The sequence below is a fragment of the Artibeus jamaicensis genome, unplaced genomic scaffold (genome assembly GCF_021234435.1).
Source record: "Artibeus jamaicensis isolate MK-2021 breed Jamaican fruit bat unplaced genomic scaffold, CSHL_Jam_final contig_196, whole genome shotgun sequence".
Classification (NCBI taxonomy): Eukaryota; Metazoa; Chordata; class Mammalia; order Chiroptera; family Phyllostomidae; genus Artibeus; species Artibeus jamaicensis.
In genome coordinates, this window is record NW_026521401.1 from 2,817,439 (window position 1) to 2,837,626 (window position 20,188).

General features: G+C 38.5%; 1 protein-coding gene across 9 annotated transcripts in view; it reads left to right on the forward strand.

Annotated features, from left to right (window-relative positions):
• KMT2A (lysine methyltransferase 2A) overlaps positions 1–20,188 on the forward strand; it is a 97,448-nt gene that overhangs the window by 11,190 nt on the left and 66,070 nt on the right. For all 9 annotated transcript variants that reach the window (XM_053672417.1, XM_053672418.1, XM_053672408.1 and 6 more), the window contains one exon: positions 19,076–19,145. In XM_053672417.1, coding sequence (XP_053528392.1) covers positions 19,076–19,145 — 70 coding nt within the window. The remainder of the gene's footprint in view (positions 1–19,075; positions 19,146–20,188) is intronic.

Genomic DNA, 20,188 nt, shown 5'->3' on the forward strand with positions numbered 1-20,188 from the left:
TTTATCTGCACACGAATGTGAGACCAGCAGGTCCTCCATCCACCACCTTGCCACGAGTCTTTTCCACCCTAGCTGCTCTGTCCGCCCCTCCTCCCAGTCTGGATGGATGTATCTTCTTTAACTCCTTGGTTGTCGGACTTCTATAAATTTCAATTTTCTTGTAATACTGTTTTTTTTTATTTGTTATTGTTCGTCTTTTGGTTGTGCGAGGAGGCAAAATGTATCTACCTACGCCTCCATCTTGGCCAGAAGTCTAGAGTGTTCTTTTTTTGCAAGAAAAAACAAAAAAACTTTTATGCATTAATTTTGAGAGAGAAAGGAAGGGATGAAGAAAGAGAAGGAGAGAAACAGTGATCAGTTGCTTCTTGTATCTGCTTCAACCAGGAACAGAACACATCACTAAGGCATGTACCCTCACTGGATTGAGCTGACAACCTTTCACTTTGCAGGACAATGCCTAAATAGCTGAGCCTGGATATTAAGTTCATCAGTAAGCTAGAACCAAACTGAAGTCCAGCCATTCATCTTGTTAACAGTGGGTACCATTGGTGTTAAACTGAAACATAATTAGAGATAAGGTAGAAAAGGGAGGAAAAAGGACAAGACAGTAAATAGGAAGGTAGAATACCAAGGAATACAGTGCATCTATAAATTGCATAATTATTAGGCTAAGGCAGCTGTATTGAAATTGCTACTTTGGTCCCTGTAGCTAGTATTCCTTTTTAAGATTGTGAGTGCTTGGTGATTCCCTACAACTAACTCTAAGGCTCTTCAGGGTTTTTGGCTCCTGGGTTGAGATCCATTACTCTATACTTGGTAACTATTTGACATTTGTTCTCATGTTTCTGCCTGGGTAGATAAGTCTCCAGAGATCAATAAAATTGACAGTTTAATTATAGAAGAAATGCTAAGTTGTAGGTTATAATTTTGGGGGTTTGGAACTTAACGAGAAATAAAAATAACTACAAGAAGAGTAGTCAAAAACAAATTAAACTTTTTAATTTTTCAATTACAGTTGGCATTCAATATTATATTATTTCCGGGTGTACCGCATAGTGGTTAGACTTTTGTATAACTTATAAAGTGGTCCCCCCAATAAATCTAGTACCCCCCGACACCAAAAATAGTTAATATAATGTTATTGATTGTATGGCCTATGCTGTAATTTACATCCCCTCAGATTAAAGTTGAAGAATGACTAGTAGAGTGTAGTATGCTTAAGAAGGAAAAGTACAATTCTGATTTATCTTCTCTTAAATAAAAAGTTTGCTAATATACACAATACACTATCTTTTGCAGTTAAACAATTGTTCTTGTCATTTGGCTAATAAGTGGCCAAGCTAGGATTCAAATCCAAACCTATATTTATTTGAAAGCTCAGTTGTCTTCTCTGTACTGCATCCAACCAATTTTTAAGGCTTGACCATCATATTTGTGTAGTGTTGATTTAATCGTCCATGCTTTTCTGTTTATACCATCCTACTTTAAATTTCCGTTACCTTTGCATGGGTTATTACTATAATCTAACTGCCTTTATTTTCACAGTATACAGTGTTACTCATGGTTTTTTTAAAGTCACATCTGATTATATCACTTTACTCTTAAAATCTTTTGATTTCTTACTGAGTATAAAATAAGATTTAAAATTCTCAGCCCATGCCCTGGCTGGTGTAGCTCACTGGATTGAGCATGGGTCTGCGAACCAAAGGACTACTGGTCCCATTCCAGGTCAGGGAACACGGCTGGATTGCAGGCCAGGTGCCCGGTGAGGATTGTGTAAGAGGCAACCACACATTGATGTTTCTCTCCCTCTCTTTCTCCTTCCCTTCCCCTCTCTTTAAAAAATAAATAAATAAATAAATAAAATCTTTTTTAAAATTCTCAGCCCTTCATAATTTAACCGGTGTACATTTCGACATTTTCAACATTACCTTTTAAATACATATTCTCATTTATGCAATTCAAACATATTGAACTACCAGTGTATTACATGTTCTCCACAGTCTGTGTGTACCTGCTTTTATACTTTTGTGAATACCTCTTCTTTACCTTAAAGTCTTTACCAACTTATCTTCCCTCTGGCTCATTCAGCTCGTCTATGAAGTTTTCACAGATACCTCTACTAGTTGAAACTCCTAATTTCCTGAATGTATATATGTATGTACGTATATATGTATTTATTGTACTTTATACCTACCCTTAAGAATTTACTTAAGGATACTTTAAATTGCAAACACTTTTTATTTTATCTTACTTTCCCTCATTAGATTGTGATTTATTTTAAGACATGGAACAATTTTAAGTCATCACTTATGTTTTATATTGCTTACGATGGTGACTTTTCATATAGAAGGTTATCAGTGAATGTTTATTGAATTGAAAGTTTGATATATGTACAACTTTTAGGAGTACATTGCAAGGACATATAAGCTATTAATGTTGTACAAATATATTAGCAGGAATATTTTGAATACTTTCTTAAAGATTTTATTTATTTATCTTTAGAGGGGAAGGGAAGGAGAAAAAGAGAGAAACATCAATGTATGTTTGTCTCTTGTGCATCCCCTGTCGGGAACTGGCCTGCAACCCAGGCATGTGCCCTGACTGGGAATTGAACCACCATTCTGTGGTTCACAGGCCCGCACTCAGTCCACTGAGCTACAGCAGCCAGGGCTTGTTGTTTCTGTTTCTAAGTTCCTCAACTTAAAAGGAAGGAGGAAACCTTTGAGACGATTCTGAGGAGACTCAAAAGATGATTATATGATTGGAAGTCAGTCCTATGAGGAAATGTTGAAAGTGTGAGAGGTTGAGAGGCCACTTAATAACTCTTCAAAAAACATGAATGGATTCATTATTAAGAATGGTAACCTGCTGTTTTATAGCTCCACTGATGTGAGACTAAGAGAAAAGTAGGTTTAAACTCAAGCGAAGGGTAGTTATATAAAGAACTTGTTGCTAATAGTGGTTGTCATTATAGTGATGATAACAGAGTTACCAAAATAATTTTTTTAATTTTATTTAGTTATTTTTCAAGTACAGTTTTTTTGTCTATTTCTCCCATCCCAGCCCCCCCCGCCCCGTGCCCCCACCTCCCTCCCATTTCCTTCCCCCCAGTCCTCATCCCTGTGTCTTTCATACTTGTTCCTCAAATCCAAAATAATTTTATGATCTTTTCTGGAGGTGAATTTTTAAAATATGGTCCTGCCTATATATATATTTACATATATATATGTAAATATGTTTTTGTGTGTTTGTGTATAAATATGTCTTATACATATATACACACACACCTTTCAAGCTACCTTCTCACTTTCAATCAATAAGTATATATATATATATATATATATATATATATATATATATATATATATATTTTAAAGATTTTATTTTTAGAGAGTGGGCAAGGGAAGGAGAAAGGGAGAGAAATATCAATATGTGGTTGCCTCTCATGTACCCCCTACTGGGGACCTGGCCCCTAACCCAGGCATGTGCCCTGACTTTGAATTGAACCAAAAACCCTTTGGTTCCCAAGCCTCTACACAGTTCACTGAGCTACATCAGCCAGAGCTCAATAAGTATATATTTATTCACATCATAGAGTGCATGGATCATGTTTTGTACCTTTTAATATTACCCAAGAGATCCTTAGAGCCTGGTTGGCACCCTAAGAAGTATTTGATTTCAATTGTCAATTTATGGCAGTAATTAGCTTTAAATAGTAAACTCCAGAGAAATGTCATTGTGGAATGATTTTATAGTGGTTTTATAGGAGAATAAAATTTTAGTAGATGGAGCTATGACAGAAATCCTAAACATCAAGAGAAACCAGAGAAAACAGTAGGTGTGCTTTCAATACAGGAAACAAGTATTTGTAACTTTTATAGTTGTAGTTGAAAGAGATGGACTTCTTTTACTTGTGGATATGTTATTAACAAGTGCTTTGTAGATCCTTTCCCATCTAAAGTAAGTTTTCTTCATGTGAATGAGGACTAGAAAAGTCTCTGACCCTTAGATTTTGAGGCTGTATAGAGAGCTTGCATCACTCAGAATGAAACCTTTTAGATATGTTGGGTTGCACAAAGCATTTCCTGTATAGTCAGAATGAAAACTGAATTGGGATTATTCATACAGATTACCAGGTCTGGGCAGACTGCTATTAACAGCGATTCGTTTTCTTACCAACTCTTAGTTCTAAAACCTTGGTTGAGTTACTGAAGCTTTAAGACTTTTTAAAAATATTTTATTTATTTTTAGAGAGAGGGGAAGGGAAGGAGAAAGAGTGAGAGAGAAACAGCAATGTGTGGTCGCCTCTCATGTGTCCCCCATGGGGACCTGGCCCGCAACCCAGGCCTGTGCCCTGACTGGGAATTGAACCAGTGACCCTTTGCTTCACAGGCCCAATCCACTGAGCTACACCAGCCAGGGCTGAAGCTTTAAGACTTTTGAATTTAGTACTGAAATTGTGTATAAATTTCTTCTTTTAGGGGAATTAATACTTGGTTTATTTAAGATTATTCACATATAATGAATATTTCCTAAGTTTCATTATAGGAAATGCTGTCCAATCTTATTAAATGACTAGAGTTTTAAGGTGAAGCTGGACTGTTGCAGGAATTCTGCAAGTGGTGGAAAAGTGAAGGACAGTTTGATTCCCTAATGGTAAAATTGGGTGTCATTTGAGAAACTGGGAATTGGAAAATATAAAAGGTTCATACTTCGTATAACTTAATTGCTAGTCATACAAGTATAATTTAGAAAGCAAGAGATTATAAAAGCAAAGAATAATTCGTATGATTCTTTCTTCTACTTGACATACCAGTGTTCAAGTAATAAAAAAATACCAGGACTCTTTTTAAAGAGTAGGTAATGCCCCATAATGTGGGCTGCTCAGAGTGTGATGGCAAACGTCCAAATATAATTTGGTAGGTGGAAAAGAATTGATTGTTTTTTCCAGATATTAAGAACATAAAACTTCTCCTGGCTGGTGTAGCTCAGTGGATTGAGTACAGATCTGCGAGCCAGAGGATCGAGGTTTGATTCCCAGTCAGGACACATGCCTGGGTTGCAGGCTGGTTCCCAGCAGGAGATGCATGAAAGGCAACCATACATTGATGTTTCTCTTCCTCTCTCCTTCCCCTCTAAAGATAAATTTTAAAAACCCATAAAACTTATCAACTCATATATTAAACATTAATTTATTAAAAATACTGCCCCATATATTGCTGGCGTGGCTCAGTGTATTGAATGCCAGCCTGTGAACCAAAGGGTCGCTGGTTCAGTTCTCAGTCAGGGGGTTGCGGGGGCGGGGGGTCTCCAGTAGGGGGGCTTGCAAGAGGCAACCGCACTTTGATGTTTCTTTCCCTCCCTTTGTAAACATAAATAAATAAAATCTGTTAAAAAGAAAGAAAATTCCTTTAAAAAAAAAAGAAAACTGGACCAAGCCCTACCAGTGTGACTTGGTTGGGGCATCTTCCCACAAACTGGAGAGTCAGGTTCAATTCCCAGTCAAGGTATATGCCTTGGCTGCAGGTTTGGTCCCCAAATTAAGGCTTCATGTGGAAGGCAGCTGATCAGTGTTTCTTTCCTCTCTCCTTCCTTCCATCTCCCTCTCTCTAAAATAAAAAATTTAAAGTAATTTTTAAAATACTGGGTAAAAATTGTGTTAGCTGACTTGGTAGCATTGTTTTGTTGCCAAAAGGAATGTTCACTTTTGTCATCTAACTTACCATTACTCCTTCAGAAAACTGAGTATGGAGAGATATCCCCCATTTACCTGTACAGAGAAGGAAGCTGTGATTCCCTCAGTATTACTCTTGTTGGTGGTCATCCAATAACCCATCTTCCCACAACGAAGGATGCAACCTGAGTTTTGCACCAAGATAAGAACAAGTATGGAGGACTAAAACATCTTACAATAAACAAAAACATCTCTGAAAATAATGTTGGTTTGTTTAATTTTTCTAGCCTATTCAAAAGGACCTGGTCATTTTGTGGTATTTTCCTATTAAACAGAAGAATAAACCCTATGATTGTGATGATTAACTAAATGTCTACAGTATATCTGTTAAGACGGCCTATTTCTTCTGCTGCAGCAAGTGGATAAGCCAGTTTAGGCTTGGAACCTAGGAGTCTGAAAATATACCTTTTTTGCTAATTTGTTTTGATCTTTAAGAAACTGCAAAGGAATTAGGGGCATTGCCAAGAGTCTGTAGTGTTTACTGTGTAGTGTAGAGAGTTTATTTGCTGTTTTTAAATTTTTTTCCTAAGACAAATGTGTAATATTATGACTATCCCTTTTTTTCTTTTTAATATATTTTATTGATTATGCCATTACAGTTGTACCATTTCCCTCCCTTCATTCCCCTCCACCCTACACACCCCCTCCGCCACCATTCCCCCCTTTAGTTTATTGTCATGTGTCACAAGTTCTTAAGATTCTATATTTCCCATACTATTCTTGCCTGCCCCCTGTCTATCTTCTTCCTACCATCTATGCTACTCATTCTCTGTACCTTCTCCCCCCTTCTCCTCCTCCCACTCCCCTGTTGCTAACCCTCCATGTGATCTTCATTTCTGTGGTTCTGGTCCTGATGTAACTGTCCTCTTAGTTTGCTTTTGTTTTAGGTGTGGTTGTTAATAACTGTGAGTTTGCTGTCCTTTCACTGTTCATCTTTTTTATCTTATTTTTCTTAGATAAGTTCCTTTAATATTTCATATAATAAGAGCTTGGTGATGATGAACTTCTTTAACTTGACCTTATCTGAGAAGCACTTTATCTGCCCTTCCATTCTAATGAAAGCTTTGCTGGATAGAGCAGTCTTGGTTGTAGGTCTTTGGATTTCATGACTTGGAATACTTTCCAGCCCCTTCTTGCCTATAAGGTCTCTTTTGAGAAATCAGCTGACAGTCTGATGGGAAGTCCTTTGTAGGTGACTGTGCCCTTAGCTCTTGCTGCTTCTAGGATTCTCTCCTTCATTTTAATCTTGGCTAATGTAATGATGAAGTGCCTTGGTATGTTCCCTCTTGGGTCCAACTTCTTTGGTACTCTCTGAGCTTCCTGGATTTCCTGGAAGTCTATTTCATTTTCCAGACTGGGAAAGTTCTTCTTTATTATTTGTTCAAATAAGTTTTCCACTTGTTGGTCTTCCTCTTCTTCTTCTGATACCCTACCTATAATTCAGATGTTGGAACATTTAAAGATGTCCCGAAGGTTCCTAAGCCTCTCCTCATTTTTTTGAATTCTTGTTTCTTCATCCTTTTCTGTTTGGTCATTTTTTTCTTCCTTCTAGTCAGCTCCCTTGATTTGAGTCCCAGTTTCTTTTCCATTACTATTGGTTTCCTGAGCATTTCCCTCCATTTCAATTAGTTTAGCCTTCATATGTTCCTCTAATTTTTGACTAAAACAACCAGTTCTGTGAGCATCCCGATCACCAGTGTTTTGAACTGTGCATCTGATAGGTTGGCTATTTCTTGGTTGCTTAGAGTTATTGGCTCTAGGGCTTTGAGTTCTTCTTGAGCCATAATGTTCTGATCTGTTTGCGCCTGTTATATATGAAGGGCAGAGCCCTAGGTGTTCACCAGGGTGGGGCAACTCAGTCGTTGGGCTGTGATGCTGTATGTGGGGGTGGGGTCCAAGAGGGGCAATGGTGGTCCCCTCCGATGCTTCCCACAAGCCACTAGAGCCTGAGCGGTCTGTCTCATTGCTCGCTCCTTTGCCTGGTTTATCTGCGCAAATGTGTGACCTCGGTCAGCCTGCCGCCTTGAGCCATCACTGGGTCCACCCATTGCTACCTCATGCCTGGGATCTGCCAACCACCACCTGCGTGTGCCTGGGTCGGTCTGGCCAATCTTTCCTGCCTGACCCCGCTCCACCAGCTGCTGGTTCCGCCCCTCTTACCAGTCTGGCTGAATGGTTCGTTGTTGTCGGACTTCCATAGAGTTCAATTTTCTGTGTTTTGATTGCATTTTTGTTACTAAAACTTTGTTGTTTTTAAACTTTGTTGTCCGAGGAGGCACAGTGTTTCTACCCACGCCTTCATCTTGGCTGGAAGTCCCCTTTCCCATTTATTTTTAATCAGCCATTGTCTGTGAGTTATTTCCTTCAGAGGTCATTAAAAACAATTTTTGTAGGTAGTGAGCCTCTTTGAGAATCTGTAGAAATCTGTGTTTCTCACCTGACCTGTGCCCATATAATCAAACTTTTGCTTGTGATTTTAGAGGAATTGCTAATCTTGTTCCTGCCTATGATCTCTTCTGCAACTAACGCCATACTTAGCCCGTTTCCTAAAGGAAGTGAATTCCCTTTTTTTGTGCTTTGTACGTATTCCCTCCCAGTGCCAACCTCACATCCCTTTTCCATTTATTACTACTTTGTTCAAAAAGATTTTATTTCTTTATTTTTAGAGAGGGGAAAGGAGAGAAACATCAGTGTGTGGTTGCTTTTTAGGAGCCCCCCCACCAGGAACCTGGCCCTCAACCCAGGCATGTGCCCTGACTGGGAATCAAACTGGTGACCTCTTGGTTCACAGGCCGGCACTCAGTCCACTGAGCCATATTTCGAGGATTTTTAATCTCTTCTCTGCTGCTACGTACTCCTTCAGCATATAAACAAACTCAGCTGAAAAGAAGAATCCTCCCAAACTGGTCTTACCTTACCTTGTGCCCTTTCTCTCCTTCCCCATATAACTGAGTTGTTTTTTTTTATTTGTTTTTAAAGATTTTATTTATTTGCTTTTAGAGAGAGAAGAAGGGAGGTAGGTTAGCATCAGTGTGTGAGAGATGCATTGATCTGTTGGCTCTCACATGCCCCAAATTGGGGGCCTGGCCCTGCAACCCTGGCTTTGCCCTGACTGGGAATCCAATTGGTGACCCTTTGACTTACACACCAGCACCCAGTCCATTGAGCTACACCAGCCTGGGCTGGCTTTTTTTCAAAAGAGTTATCTATAGTTATCTCTGTTTTTTTTTAAAGAGTTATCTATAGTTTTTTTCAAAAGTTATTTATCTAAAGTTATCTCTGTTTTGTCACTTTCTAGTTACACCTCAACCACTGCACTTCTGCCTCTAACAACATGGCTTTGAAACTGGTTTTGGATGGTCGGTCACAGGTGACCTCTCAGTTTCGATACCCAACTTGGCACTCCTCATATGTATTCTTGAATGTTTTGTACTTACTATGTGTGACCTTCCTTGGCCATTCCATCTCCGTCTCTTTCCTTGGCTTCCGTTTCCCCTAGACGTTAAGTGTAGGTATTTTGGGGGGATCTGCCGTTGACCCTCCTTTTCTCTCAGTATTCTCTCCCTGAGTGATTGCATTCATACTTAGTTTCAGCATTCATATATTCATTGGGTAAAATATGTTTTCTCTAGACAATTTGGATAGGCATTTCAAATTCAAATGTGTAAGGTAGTCTCCCTTCCCATTCCTGTAAACTTCTGTTGTATTCCTATTCTTTCTTGTAAATGTCACCATATACCTAATCAACATCAGTCAAAAACCTACAAGTCTCTATTAAGTCTTTTCATTCCCTTAACCCTTGATATTAGAACTTTGTCTATTTCGTCTCCTAGCTGTCTATGGATTCTGCCTTTTTCCCTAGGTCCCCAGTGCCACTGCAGTCATTTTGAACTGATCTTTGTGCATCTTGTTTTAAAGACAATCTTGCCCTGTCTGGTGTAGCTCAGTGGATTGAGCACGGGCCTGCAAACCAAAAGATCGTGGTTCGATTCCCTGTCAGGGCACATGCCTGGGTTGCAGGCCAGTTCCCAGCAGGGGCCAGTTCCCAACAGCAGAAGCACGAGAAGCAACCATACATTGCTATTTCTCTCCCTCTCTCCTTCCCTTCCCTTCTAAAGATAAATAAATAAAATTTTAAAAATAATAATAATAATAATAAATAAAGACAATCTCTACTTTCCCACTGCTGTCATAATGATCTTCTGAAAATATAAATCTAACCATGCTTCTCTCCTGCCTAAAAATGTCACTGATGAACTACAGCCTTCAGGATAAGGGCCAAACTTCCTTAAAGGTAAACTTTAATCTCACGAAAGCATTTAATATCCTATATGATCTGCCTCTGCTTCTTCCCCTCCTCCAGTATCTTAATGCTCCTTTCCCACATTAGCTTAGAGCCTTAGCCACACTGAAGCGTTTGTAATTTCATTCCATGCCATGACCTTGTACCTCTGTGCTCTGGTAGATGTTATTGTCTCTGCATATAATATCTTCCTCACATCCCAACTGACCATCCTTGAAAAGATAATAGATTTTCTTTTTTTTTTTTCTGCAATGGCTTTCCTAACTCTTTTTCTTTTAGTAAGTTAGTTCCCTTTCTGCTGTGTTTCTATATCTATTCCTCTAGTATAGCAGGCAGCACACTATATAACATTAATTTATATGATTGATAGATTACCACATTGTAAAAGGCAGACATTGTCTTTTATCTCTGTCTTTATCCCTTAACCCTGAAATGGGCTCACATACATTTATTTTAAGTGAATGAGTGGATTTTTGTCTGTCCTACCAGCCTGAAAACATTGCCACGATACATTTTTTTTTTTTTTTTTTTAGAGAGGTGGGAAGGGAGGGAGAAAGAAAGGGGGAGAGAAACATTAATGTGTGAGAAACATCAATGTGTGGTTGCCTCTCATACGCCCCAACATGAGGCGTAGCCTGCAAGAGAAGCATGTGCCCTGACCAGGAATTGAACTGGCAACCCTTCAATATGCAGGCTGGTGCTCAATCCACTGAGCCACACTAGCCAGGGCCCGCTATGCATTCTTAAAAGTGAGAAACATATTGTCTAATTCTTTGGAGTCCACTCATATATTCTACTACAGTGCTGTTACCACAGTAGATACTTAATGTTTTTTATTTTTTAGAAACCTTTTATTCATTTATTTTTAGAGAGAGGGGAAAGGAAGGAGAAAGAGAGGGGGAGCAACATCAGTGTGTGGTTGCCTCATATATGCCCCCTACTGGGAACCTGGCCTGCAACCCAGGCATGTGCCCTGATTGGGAATTGAACCAGTGACCCTTTGGTTCATAGGCCGGCACTCAATCCCCTGAGCCATACTAGCCAGGGTGATGTGTAATGTTTTTTAAACTGGTAATGCATTGTGTGTCCTTTACTTTCATTTTACAAACATTTATTGAGTGTCAAATTTGTGCCAGATAGTAAGGAATACAAAAATGAGTAAATAAACTGCTCTTGCCTCAGTGAATGAACATGTTATGGGAGTCAGGTATGTGAACATATTTTTTAATCTCCTGTGCGCCACTCATTCAACACCCAGTGGTTGACTGAGGACCCTGGTTCCTCAGGACGATACTCTAACCAAATGAGCCACCTGGAAAGGGCTAGAATTTTGTATTTGTAAATTATAGTTGACATAAAGTATTATGTTAGTTTCAGGTGTATACCTGCATGATTAGACATTTATAGTACTTACAAATTGATCACCTTGATAAACCTAATATCCATCTGACACTATATAGTTATCACAGCTATATTGACTATATTCCTTATACTCTGTTTTACATCCCCATGACTATTCTATAACTACCAATTTATACTTAATATCACTACCTTTTTAACTCATCCCCTATCTACCATCAGGCAACCATCAAAATGTTCTCTGTATCTATGAATCTGTTTCTCTTCTGTTTGTTCATTGCTTTTGTTTTTTAGTTTGAACATATAAGTGAAATCATCTGGCATTTGTCTTTTCTGTTTATTTCAATGAGTACTATACCCTATTTTTCTAGTCATGTTGTTGCAGATGGCAAGATTTCATCCTTTTTTGTGTCTGAGTCATATTCCATTGTATATATATATGCACCACTTCTTTGTCCATTCAACTCTTGATGAACACTTAGGTATGTTACTTCCATTTCTTGGCAGTTGTAAATAATGCGTCAATAAACATGCAGATGTCTATGTTTTTTCAATTTAGTGTTTTGTGTTTCTTGGATAAATGTCAAGAAGTGGAATTTGTCTTTTGTTATAGCCTTTGTTTGAAAGTCTATTTAGTTGGGTATAAATACTGCTACCCTATTTTTCTTGCTTGTTTCAATTTTCATGAAATAACTTTTTCTGTCCCTTTGTATTCTGTGTCTTTCAGTCCGAAATGAGTCTCTTGTAGACAACATATGTTAGTCTTGTTTTGTTACCCATTCAGCCCCTGTCTTTTGATTGGAACATTTAACACATCTGCATTTAAAGTAATTGTTAATAGGTATGTAGTTACTGCCATTTTATTCATATTTTTTATCTTCTTAAAGAAGACCCTTTAACATTTCTTGTAATACTGGTTTGGTGGTGATGAACTTCTTTTCTTTAGCTTTCTTTTGTCTGGAAGCTCTTTATATGGTCTTCAATTCTAAATGATAGCTTTGCTGAGTAGAGTAATCTTGGTTGTAGGTTCTTGCTTTTGATCACTTTGAATATTACCAATCCCTGCAAAATTTCTGTTGAGAAATCAGTCTTAAGAGTGTTTCCTTGTAGGCAAGTAACTGTTTTTCTCTTGCTGCTTTTAAGATTGTCTCTTTATCTTTAACCTTTGACATTTTAATTATGATGTGTCTTGGAGTAGACCTCTTTGTGTCTATCTTGTTTGGTACTCTGTGCTTCCTGGACTTGCATGTCTATTTCCTTCACCAGGTTAGGGAAGTTTCCTGTCATTATTCTTTTAAATGGGTTTTCAATTTCTTTTTCTTCTCCTTATGGCACCTCCATGATGCAAATGTTGGTACACTTGAAGTTGTCCCAGAGGCTCCCTATATACTATCCTAATTTTGATGGGCATTCTTTTTTTTTTTTTTTCCTGTCTTGATTGTGTGTTTCTTGTTTCCTTATATTCCAAATCCTGCAGGGTTCTTTAAATTTATTTATTTATTTGTTTGTTTGTTTGTTTGTTTTTAGAGACAGGGGAAGGGAGGAAGAAAGAGAAGGAAAGAAACATCAGTGTGTGGTTGCCTCTTTCATGCCCCATCCTGGGGACCAGGCCAGCAACCCTGGCATGTGCCCTGACTAGGAATCAAACTGGCAGTCCTTTGGTCTGCAGGCTTGTGCTCAGTCCACTGAGCTACACCAGCCAGAACCCTGCAGGGATTTGTTTTGTTTTGTTTTCGTATTTTAATCCTCACCCAAGGACATGCTTATTGGTTTTAGAGAGAGGAAGGGAGGGAGAAGGAGAGAGAGAAACATTAATGTGAGAAGAAAACACCAATCAGTTGCCTGTTGTACACACTCCGATCAGGGTTTGAACCCACAACCTAGGTATCTAGGTATGTGCCATGATCAGGGATTGAACCTATAACCTCTGTTATATGGGACCGTGCTCCAACTCACTGAGCTACTGGTCAGGGCCCAGAATCACTGTTTCAACTCTTGGCTTTATTCTGCTGATGATTTCCTGTAAATTATTCTTCATTTTAGTAAGTGTATCCTTCAATTCTTACTCGTTCTTTCTATGGTTCCCATGGCCTTTTTTATGTTGTTGAAGTTCTCCCTTCACCTTCTCTTCCTTAAAGTTCACTGAGCATCCTTATGACCAGTATTAGGTCAGACTGCTACATCTCCTGGTCTTGGTAGAGTGACCTAATATAGTAGGTGTTCTGTAAGCCCTACCTACAGAACAGTAGGTGTTCCAATGGTACAACCTCATGTGTCACCTGAGCTGGGCATTCCAGGTGCACACTTCATGTAGAATGTATTCACCCACCTGTTGTAGTTGAGCCTTGATTGCTGTTGGCACATCAACGGGAGGGACTGATCACAAGGCTGATTTGGTGCAAGGACTGGCTACCACCACTGAGGAGGATCAGCTATGTAGGGTTCAATCTCATGCAGTAGAACTCCCGTTAGTGGGGTCCGAGTATCTGTTGAGTCCATCCTTTGAGTATGTTACTTGTGAAGGTAGTTGGGTGGTTCTTCTGCATGGTCTGAAGCTGTCCACTGGGTAAGCCAGCCCTGGGGCCTTTTTGGAGGTACAGGCCAAGTTCAGGGGCTGCCTGTGCCCTGCCTAGTGTCACCCAGCATGAGCTACAGAGCAGTCTTCAAATGGTTGCTACTTGTGCTGGTTGGAAGTGCCTGGGAAAGGTCAAGCTGAGAAATGAGACCGGCTGCCACTAGTGCTGGCCCTGAAACTGCTTAGCAAGAGATATAGGACAGGGTATGCTGAGGCCAGATCCTGCTTCCTTGAGAGATTTATTTTGAAAAGTCAGCAGTGTAAGCCAAGACAGACCATTTGCGTGGAAAAGCCAATGAACAGGGCTTCAGTGGGGCAGTAATTTGAGTAGGGCTGGGTCTCAGGGAATCACTGGTGCAGGGCACACTGTGTTAGCCATGTTGATGGAGTCTCAAATATGGCCCTGCCTGCTGTCACTGTGGGGAGCAGTTGGGAAGCTCAGCAAAGGAATGATTGCTTCTGCCAGCACCTCTGTCTGGGAGAAAGCTGCCCCTCCAGCCTTCCCCCTAATGTCAATCAATTAAGTTCCTCCTTGTATCTCCATGGTGCCTTTCCAGCTGCTGCCCTAGCACTGGGGCTCAGATGGAGTGAGTCTGAGTAAGTCCGTGCATGGATCCTGGGACTCAGGAGCCCTCTGTCTCACTCTGCTGGTTTTTACAGCCAGAACTTACCAGAACATCTTTACCCAGCACTGGAACCCTGGGTTGACTGGAACCTGGATTGGGGGAGCCTGGTGTGGAGCTGAGACCCCGTACTCCTCAGTGGGTATCTCCGCAGCCGAAATATCCTTTCCAATTTTTAACTGCCACTTGTGGGTGTAGGACCAACCCTTTCCATATCTCTGCCCCTCCTACCAGTCTCTATGTGGCAGCTTCTTTTTATCCTTAGTTACAGGACTTCTTTTTTTTTAATTTTAAAAAAGATTTTATTTATTTATCTTTAGAGGGGAAGGGAAGGAGAGAAATATCAGTGTATGGTTGCCCCTTGTGTGTCCCCTGCTGGGAACTGGCCTGCAACCCAGGCATGTGCCCTGACTGGGAATCGAACCATGATTGTTTGGTTCCAAGGCCTGCGCACTCAATCCACTGAGCTACACCAGCCAGGGCAGGACTTCTCTGTTCAACTAGATTTCAAGTGATTCTGAATGATGATTGTTCTGTTATTTAATTGTGTTATTTAATTGGTCATGGTAGGTTCTGAGTACCATGTTTACTTATGTTGCCATCTTGACTGGATGCTCTTTCATTGCATTCTTAATCATTGGAAGCTAAATATGATTTAATAGTATTTTACAGTGCTCAAGCTGACAAGGAGATATGAAAGTGTGAAAATATTGGAGATATAGTCTTCAAGGACATCATCGGTGGAAGGAATAGGTGTGTTGATGGCTTTCGCCTATGCTCTGTCTTGGAATGCTGTGTTAATTAGAAAGAAAGCCATATTAGGAGAAGTGTGTATGCAGAATGGCTGTTTGGGCCCTGTGCCCAGGAAGTCTGAGTTACGTGTAGCATGGTTTCTTCTGGATGCTGTTTCTTCAGGGTGTCCAGGGTTATAATGTTTGCCACAGTACCAAACATAGATTTAATTGAGGTTCCTTTCGTTCTCTTTCTTGTATATATGTGGCATTAGTCTTTGATTTCTAGGCAGGTCTAAATCCTTCAGAAGCCAGAACTGTCACCTTGTTTACGAAATCTTCTAGGAACCCTAGTGCTTAAAGTGGGTGATGGAGGCAAGATGAGAGTCAGGAATGACTTCAGTTGCAGCATCCTCTTACAGTAGTTCCTTCCCATTATTTTTTGGAGTTGGCTTTCTTGAATTTCTTAGGGCTCTTATATATGGAATTGGAACTTCAGAGTTAGAAGACTAGAGAGAGTTCTGTAGAATAGCAGCTATGGCTTCTATTTTTGGCTAAATCATCTGGATTATGTAAACAGTGGGTAACTTTTTGGGCGGGGGGAGGATTTATTTATTTATTTGTTTGTTTGTTTATTTTAAAGAGAGGGGGAGGGAGGGAGAAAAAGAGGGAGAGAAACATCAGTGTGGGCGACAAATATCAATGGGCTGCCTCTTGCACATGCCCCAACTGAAGATTGGGCCACAATGCTCAACCAACTGAGCCATACCGATCAGGGCAGTACTCTTTTTTTAAAGTATGCTTCAAGTGGTCAACTGAAGTGAAAAGTAGGTTCTTTTGTGGGAATACAGTCTTTTTCGACTACTCATTCTTTTCTTATTTCAACTATAAGACCATAAGGAAAGAGTTACTTCTTTCTACCATTTTGAAAAGTACAGTATTTGCCAACTTCAAACATTGGTGGAGTTAGTTAACTTACTACTTGACAGCTCAGTAGTGCTGTGTTTTGGAGCACACTGCAGTTAAGATCATAGAGTTATATTTTGTGAAAGTTTGAAATGTAGAATGGTGACTAAGGTTGCTGATAATAAACATAGCAATGTGGATCTCTTATTTCTTTCACAGATTAATAATCTTTCATTACCTCAACTGTTTGTTACTTCCTCTGTTGGTTATTGTGTATATAGTTATAGAACTATTTTTCATTGCAGCACTTGAAGCATAAAATTCATACATTTAGCAGTGTAGTCCTCTAGTAAATGTTGGGAAATCTTGTTCAGTGAGGACAAAATAATTAATTAAATCAGAAATTTTAAGGATTTGGAAATGGTCATCATGTTGCTTTGATAGCAGTTGAAAGAATAGCAGATTGTGTGTTGAAGATGGCTTATTTGATTCCTTTAAATATTTACTTATAGTTTTAAATTGTAACAGTTATGGTAGGAAGTTCTGTAACTAACTGATCTTAGGCAAATCATTTGGCCCCTCAGAGCTTCAGTTTCTAAAACCACATCATTAATGGATGTTGTCTTACAGTTTTCTGAGTGATTTTACATCATTTACATGTTTTATTTACTCATTACAGTCGTCCAGTAAAGAGATTAAGATATGAAACTAGTCATTGACGTGACTAATATCAAACAGCCTGCACAGGCTAGAACTGAAGCCTCCAGCGAGTCCCTTACTCAGTGCTGTCCTGTGCCAACAGAGGGGAGGATTGGACTGCCCTCTTTAAAATTCTAAGATGCTGTCATATTTTTCGAAAAGATGTTTTATTTATATGTATTATTTTTAGAAAGAGGGAATGGGAGGGAGAAAGACAAGGGGAGAAACATGGATCAGTTGCCTCTTCAAGGTGCCCCTTACCCAGGACCAAACTTGAAACCCAAGGTATGTGCCCAGATCGGGAATCAAACCAGTGACCTTTTGGTTTGTGGAATGACGTCCAACCAACTGAGCCACATCCACGATATTTTTTTAAACAGTATCTGAAGCATTTACCATGGACCGTTTTCTTTGTCTGCTTTTTCTCAAAGTACATTTTTGGATTACTGCCCAAAAGTACAATTTAAAAATTAACAATATGAAGCTTCCTTTATTGTGATAAGATTTCTGGATTGTGTCTTGTGAGTTTGGTCTTGTTTTGCTTTTTTGTTTGTTTGTTTTGGTAATGTTTTAGTTTATGAGCCATAAACCCTGAAAAATCATTCCAAAAGTTTATTTGGAATTAAGCCTTACATGTCTCAGGTTATCCTAACTTGTTTTAAGATGAAGAGAGAGATTTTTTTTCATATTCACAAATGATGTTCACAATAGAATTTATTTTAAATTTTATTCAGTGTTAAAGAAGAGACTGTAAAAAGTAATATGTATTCCTTAAATTTAAGTTTAATTCTTATAATACTTTACAAAGAAATCTCTTTGAAAAGGATAATTGCAGATTTTCTAAATAGTTAAATGTTTCAATAATTTTAACAATCTTAAGAGCAAGAACCTTTTTAGATTCTAGTGAATAGTGTCTCTCTCAGTTGCATTATATCCAAAGTCTTGGCCTTGAGCATTTTGCCTCTCAAAAGCATTTAAATTTGAGAGCTGAACCTGCTAATTTGTCTAAAAGGTTGCATGTGTTTTTTAATATATTACTGGTTAATGAGTGGTAAACAGATTAGCACCTGAATTGAGCTTTAAACTAACTGGGGAAACAATTCCTCAGAAAATGCACAGATACAGCCCACATACACGTGGTCTTTGCTCCTGAGAGGAAATTTGGGAGCTTTAATTGTGGGAACTTAGTTTGTATCAGTATACATTAGAGGTTCAAGAAAATCTTTCTTTCATTCCTTACTTTTTTCTTGCTTGGTATGGATTTTGTTACTGGAATCTGAAGTTCTATCTCTCTCTAGAAGGAACTCCCAGTTTCTGAATCAGTGAATTTCTATTAATCAGTTTGTTTAAATAGACCATCTTTTGTGAGAAGATGTTCAAAATAGGTTTAATCCTTGGTATCTTTTTTATAAAGGGCAGTTTAAAAGTGAGAAGTAGGAAGTTTTTGCCTTTTCTATCTGAAAATAAGATGATTCCCTACATTATTTTTTAATGAATTTCACCCTATATGTCATCAATTCATGATCACTTTCACAGATGCTGCTGCCCACCATTAAGTCTCTTATCACAGGGCATTTTAAAATGTTGCCGTAAAATGCCATGCTGAGAATCTTTGAATCTCAAATGTATAGAAATCACATCTCAGTGTCAATTCCTGAATTAAAGAATTGACAATTATGGAAACTTCAGTCTTCATTAATATTTAGTAAATCAGAGATTATGGTATTGTTTATGTTACTCCTTATGTGTTTGTAGACTTAACTACATGTTGAAAAGATTTGTTTTATTGGGGCTATATATTTTGCCATATATTTTTGTACTGATTTGAATACTTGAATTAAAGTTTTGGGCTGCATCTATAGTTTGAACTTTTGGACTGTCCCCTGGGTCCTATGTACCAAAGATGATATTTCCAAGTGCATTGTTCTTCAATTTACACACAGCTCCTGTTTATAATAAAGCTGTATGCCTGGGTCCATTTATTTCAATACCAGTTATTTTAAATATCCATGTGAGTGATGATGATTAATATATAGAAGATATTTTTTCAAATTCATTTTTGTCTCTTCTGGGCATTTCTTTAGGATTTGTTTACATTTATGTTTTGGTTTCTGATTTTAAAATAATTTTCCTTTGTTGTAGGATGAGCAGTTCTTAGGTTTTGGCTCAGATGAAGAAGTCAGAGTACGAAGTCCTGCAAGGTCTCCCTCAGGTACGGCCAGTTAAGTGCATGGTGCCTTTAAGTTTTGTTTGTTAAGAGACTGTGACTTCATCTTGTCTTCTTTGGATATAAAAGATGGTCTTAAATAGCAGCGTTTTGTTTTTTGTTTGTTTTTTGTACATCCTTCCTTTTCCCTCACACTAAGTAGGAAATGGCTTGTGATATACAGCTGTTCATGGGACTGACTCTGTCAGGCTTCTTTGTGGGAACCACCTGTGGCATGATAGGTAGACTTCCCATGGGATGATTGAAAAATCTGGTAGGCAGATAGAAGGTACCTACTAAGAGCAACCTCCAATTTACATATTTTGAATTATGTGGTAGTATAGATGACTTTGGTAGTAATTTGGCCAGGTGAAATTTGGTCTGTTACTGTGAAAGAGCTAAAAAATATTAGCAGTGTGTGAACTATTTTACCCAATTCTTGAAAGGTTCTATTAAAATAAAACAAAAATGATATGGGGCATTTCCATTTATAAACAATATTTATGTCATTGTTCTCACCAAGAGAATATCTAGAATGTCTTGAAATTTTAGACTTACAGCTAGTTTTCTGACAGTCCTTAGTGGAGACAACATGTAATGGTTTGCAACATTCTCTTCTTTTGTGTTCTATATAGGAGATGCCTGTAGATCTTTTGATGAAGAAAACATTCCCTATCTGTGCTGCTCTTCTGCATTTTTTGGATGGTTTTTTAAAAATTTCATGTGGATAGACAATCTAGTTAAAAATGATGTTAGCTGTGTTTTTGCTCTTTGACCTTGATAGTTTGTGATGTTTGTTAGCATTTGGGTTTTATTTGAGTTGTCATGTTATATAGTATTCTCATTCAAACACATAATGACAATTTTTCTTTTCCAAATGGTGATGGTATTATCATCTAGTTGGGAGAAATTAGTTGGTAGGATCCCAGTATTTGTGCCATTTAGACAGTAGCAATGTTCTCTTGAACATGTGGTTAAATCCTAAAATTTCATATCAGAAAGTGATTTTAGAGATCAACTGGTCCAACCCTTATTTATACATGACAAAA